Raw genomic sequence first — 4590 nt, forward strand, 5'->3', positions numbered from 1 at the left:
GGGCTAATGGAGGCCCTAGATGGGGTAGGAGTGTTGACGTGGTAAAAGTGATACTAATGGAGGCCCTAGAGGGGGCAGGAGTGGTGGTTGTGGTAGAGGTGGTTCCGATCATGGCAGGAGAGGATGTAGGAGTGGAAGAGGACCGACTTTTGATTATTTGTGTAATCCAAATGGTTGATATAATATGAATGGCAAATGTTTGTTCATGCTATTCCAAGCATTTTTTTGTTCTGTTGTGATTACATTTACTTTGTTCATGTATTTTGCTAAGCGCATCTCCAACCCGGACCCTCAAACCGTCCGCATACTTCCGGACCGCACGGTCCTGACGTGTTGTGCCGTCCAACACAGGCCTTAATAGATCCGCTGATCGGTCCAGACACACTTTTTCTTGCAAAACGGAGATAAACTAGGGGGGCTTTGTGAGAGTCCGGATGGCTTCCACGCCTGCATCTAACCACCCTAGCCCATCCAAAACCCCTCCCGGTCCCATTTTCTTCCAATCCGCCCCTTCTCCCCCTTACTTTGCATCCCCACCATCCTCCTCCTCCACCGCCGCCGTTGTTCCTCTCCGGCCGGTACACATGCATTGTCGGACCTCTACAATCAGCACCGATGCGCCCGCTCGCCTTTTATGATGGTGTCGTCCACCCAGGACGCGTCCATAGGCAGGTACACTCCGCCCCGTGTCGAATTCGTCCATGGCCCAGCAGGTGTTGTGCCAAATGCCATTGAGCTTATTTTCAAACTCCATGTTGTTTTTTAGAGTACAAAGGATGGCGGGTACTCATTCATGGAGAATGAGTTGTTGTGCAATGTGTAGTTGGCCGTATCTGCTTATTTCGTAGGCAGCAGAAGAGGGGGTCCCTTCTGGCAACGCGTGCATGATTTGTTTCATGCGCGAAAGCACATTGCGCCCCTACGGCATGCACATCATCCAACAACACAAATGTGAGGTCGTTGGCATATTGATGGTACGCCATCCAGACCTCCGTCACCTAGTTTGTGATGCGGTTGGTCAATTCAAGGCTAGGTGGCCATTGCGCGCGACAGAGGAGGAGATCACAAGTTTTGCTTCTTCTTACTTAACTTGTCGATTGAATCATTCATTCACTCAATGTTGATCTACTAGTGGGATTAAAAGATATCACAACTAGACATTTTAAAAAGATATCCAATGTCCATAACTGCTCCCACTGGTTGGATTAATATCTTCTGTATGTCTTCATTGTTGATATGCGGCTTCTTGAGCAGCAACTGTGAGTCGACGAGCCGCTGGGCCAGCGCCGACCCTGAGCGACGGCCGGGTGTGTCTTTGCCGGCGAACCGCCGACGGGATAGATCTGAGCGGCTATAGGCAGAGTCAATACATGCATGTGACACGGAGGTGTTGTCGGGGCTGTGCAGTCTGATACCCAACCAATCCATGGCAAGGGCAGTCGCTGGCGGCCGGATGCGGCAAATCTGGGGGCTGGATCCTGCCGTCGCACAACTGCCGGTTGGCCACTGGCACTGGGGTGAGAGAGGCACAAATCTGGTGGTCTTGCTTTGGGCCGTCGGGCTGGACAACAAGACTACCGGGGAAATGGGCGGCGACGACTATGGCGGGGGTAGGGCGGCGGGAGAGGGGAGAAGAGAAAAAGAGTCATATGTGTCCTTGGCCGGCGGACTGGACAACAAGTCTACCGGGGAAATGGGCGGCGAGGACTATGGCGGGAGGTAGGGACGGCGGGAGAGGGAAGAAGAGAAAAGGAGGCATATGTGTCCCTGGCCGGCGGGCCAAGGGAGGACAATGGCAGACGTCCCGCGCATCCGCGCATGTCTGATTCGACGCAAATGCGGCCTCAATTCGAGCCGGAATGGATCAAAACCGGACAAAAAATAAACGTTTGTCTATTTGCTTCTGGGCGTTAGGTCATGTTTTATGTATGTTTAGCTCCAAACTGACGTGGACGGATCATTAGTGTCCTGCGTTGGAGTCGGAGTTGGTTTAATAATTCTTCTCTCGCAGGCATGGCTTCATTCGGCACGGCGCCGACCGAGAGTGCACGTCGAATGGATCTAGACTGACTGTACTTGCTGCTGCTAGTGTCTGCAATTAGGCCGTCTTTTTTGGCAGAAGAAAAATAGGCCGGCAAATCCGACCATGGCTGCTTGCTAGCTGCTCTCTGTTCGACTCCCGAGAAATCCGTGGTACAGTCACACTTGGGCCGGGGTGGGTTGGAAAACTCTTAAACCAATGGAGTAGTGTGGTGTGGCCGCGTTGACCAGCGGAGGGCTGGCTGGCAAACACGGTGTATCGTGCGTGCAATGATCCGATGGGCCCACTTGCCAGCCTCCACCGAACACGGTCGGCGATGATGACCGGTGAAGAGCATGCGGCGCTCTGTAGTTGGTGGCGTTGTTTCCCTTCACGTGGTTGTGGATCCAGGCACGCTCTTTCTCTCGTTCAATCGTTTCTCAGCTGACACCGTGGGGCCTGGAGCGGGTGTGTATCACGTTTTCTGCTTGTTATGCTCGCTCGCTGCTCAATTTGTGTTGACTGGCGGGCTTCGTTTCCCACCCATGGCACGACCACCGACTCCCAGAAGTCTACTCTCCTTCCTTCCTCCACGCCAGAAAGGTCAAGCAACCACACGCTAACAGCAGCAGGCGTGTCGCTGACTGACGCAGTGGCAGTGGCACCATCCCTACCAGATTCCTTCTCAAGCACTCGTCAATGGAATGTTTTATATATGAGGATGCTCGGTCATCCTCGCCTTCAAGGCTTCAACAAGCAACACCGCCACCACAGCGCAGCATTCACTCCCAACCATCACCGGAGCGGGCTGCGACTGCGAGCGATCGATCGATCTCGCTTAACCAACCACCATGGGCGCGCCAGGCGCAGCTCCCCTAGCAGGCAACAGCTTCGTCATCCTCTCCGTCGCCGTCGTCGGCATCCTCGCCACCAGCCTCCTCCTCCTCACCTACTACCTCTTCCTCACCCGGTGCGGCCTCGCCTCCTTGCGCCGCGACCACGAGGACGACGTCGCCACGCAGCATCACCACCATGTCGTCTACTCCACAGCACCAGAGCCGAGCCGCGGCCTGGAGGAGGCGGCGATACGCCGGATACCCACGCTCCGGTACCGGGAGTCCAAGCAGCCGCAGGCACCGCAGGCCCAGGCGGCGAGCGAGTGCGCGGTGTGCCTCAGCGAGTTCCAGGAGGGGGAGAGGCTCCGGCTGCTGCCGCCCTGCCTCCACCTCTTCCACATCGACTGCATCGACGCCTGGCTCCACGCCACCGCCAACTGCCCGCTCTGCCGGGCCGCCATCTCCGGCTCCGCGTGCCAGCCCCAGCCCCACATTATACTCAGCCAAATCGACATCGTCAACGTCCTCCAACTCCAAGCCGACCACACGGTCATCGACATCGACTCGCCGTTCCGGGGCGAAACGAGCGACGTCGGTGCCGGTGGCGACGGCGTACCTGCGACGATAGTGAGCATGGGAGACGAGCGCAATGACCCGAGGAGGGAAGAGTTGTTGGACGTGCAGCAGCCGATGAGAAGGTCGCTGTCCATGGACTCCTGCAACGACAAGCACTTGTACCTCGCCCTGCAGAAGGTCCTGCGCCACCACCACTCCCACTCCGCTTCTCTCGGGGAGGACCGCAAGGGGGAGAGCAGCACCCCCGCCGCCGCAGCCAGCAGCCGGGCAGCAGGGAGGTTGCGGCGGTCCTTCCTCTCCTTCAGCCACAGCCGGAGCTCCAGAAGTGCCATCTTGCCAATCTGAAACTGTGGTTCAGTAGTTGTAGTAAACTGTACATTTCTTGTGGCTAGACTAGATGATGAACTCAAACATTACTTGTGGCTAGACTAGATGATTGATTGCTCAACTCGAGTTATACGACCCTCTCACTCTTTTCATTTATTTTGGGTTTCTGTTTTCAAGATCGCTTGTTCAGCTTTGGTTGCACTCTAATCGACGATGTTGAGTTAGTAAATCGAACGAATCTTGACTAGATGGGAATACATTGCATACTTTAGCACCCACTCCACTTGTATCTGAAAGATAAAACACCAATCTCAAATTACCAACGTCTTCAGATGAGAAAGTGCAGAGGAAATCTCAAAAGGCAGAGGAGAACCCGACCCGACGTGATGCTGATCGGAGATTGATATAGTATTCAACATGAAGGTAGGTACGGACGCGGAAACACATGCTAATTGGCGAATTGCCGACAAAACACACAACGAACAGGGGAACACACGCACACACAGAAGCCTAATTTGTCAAAGAGAAACAAGATGAAAAGAGAGCAGCACTCAGCCACTCAAATGCAAGTCCAGATATCTTTTTCAAGAACACGGGCGAGAATCGCATGTCTTTGTATTGATAGAGAAAAAACAGAGTTTCTACGAGAGTATGATGCATCGTAAAAAGTCTCAGAAAGAGTTGCCGCTTCCACCTGGAGCCCTGATCTCCGCTAGCACGAGCCAATCCCCACAACTCGGCTATAGAACGCGCAGCCATGGCGGTCGACAGCCCGTCATAGACACCTTCCGTTCAAAATCCTAGCGTTCTGCTCAAGCCAAATGACCCTAA

General features: G+C 54.5%; 1 protein-coding gene across 1 annotated transcript; it reads left to right on the plus strand.

The window, feature by feature from the left end:
• The first annotated feature begins 2559 nt into the window (after positions 1–2559).
• On the plus strand, positions 2560–3935 carry LOC125521097 (RING-H2 finger protein ATL16-like). Its single transcript, XM_048686145.1, has one exon. The coding sequence runs from the start codon at positions 2872–2874 to the stop codon at positions 3775–3777; it is 906 nt and encodes a 301-aa protein (XP_048542102.1). The 5' UTR covers positions 2560–2871; the 3' UTR covers positions 3778–3935.
• Positions 3936–4590: the final 655 nt, after the last annotated feature.

This window comes from Triticum urartu, chromosome 7, assembly GCF_003073215.2.
Source record: "Triticum urartu cultivar G1812 chromosome 7, Tu2.1, whole genome shotgun sequence".
NCBI classification, from domain to species: Eukaryota; Viridiplantae; Streptophyta; class Magnoliopsida; order Poales; family Poaceae; genus Triticum; species Triticum urartu.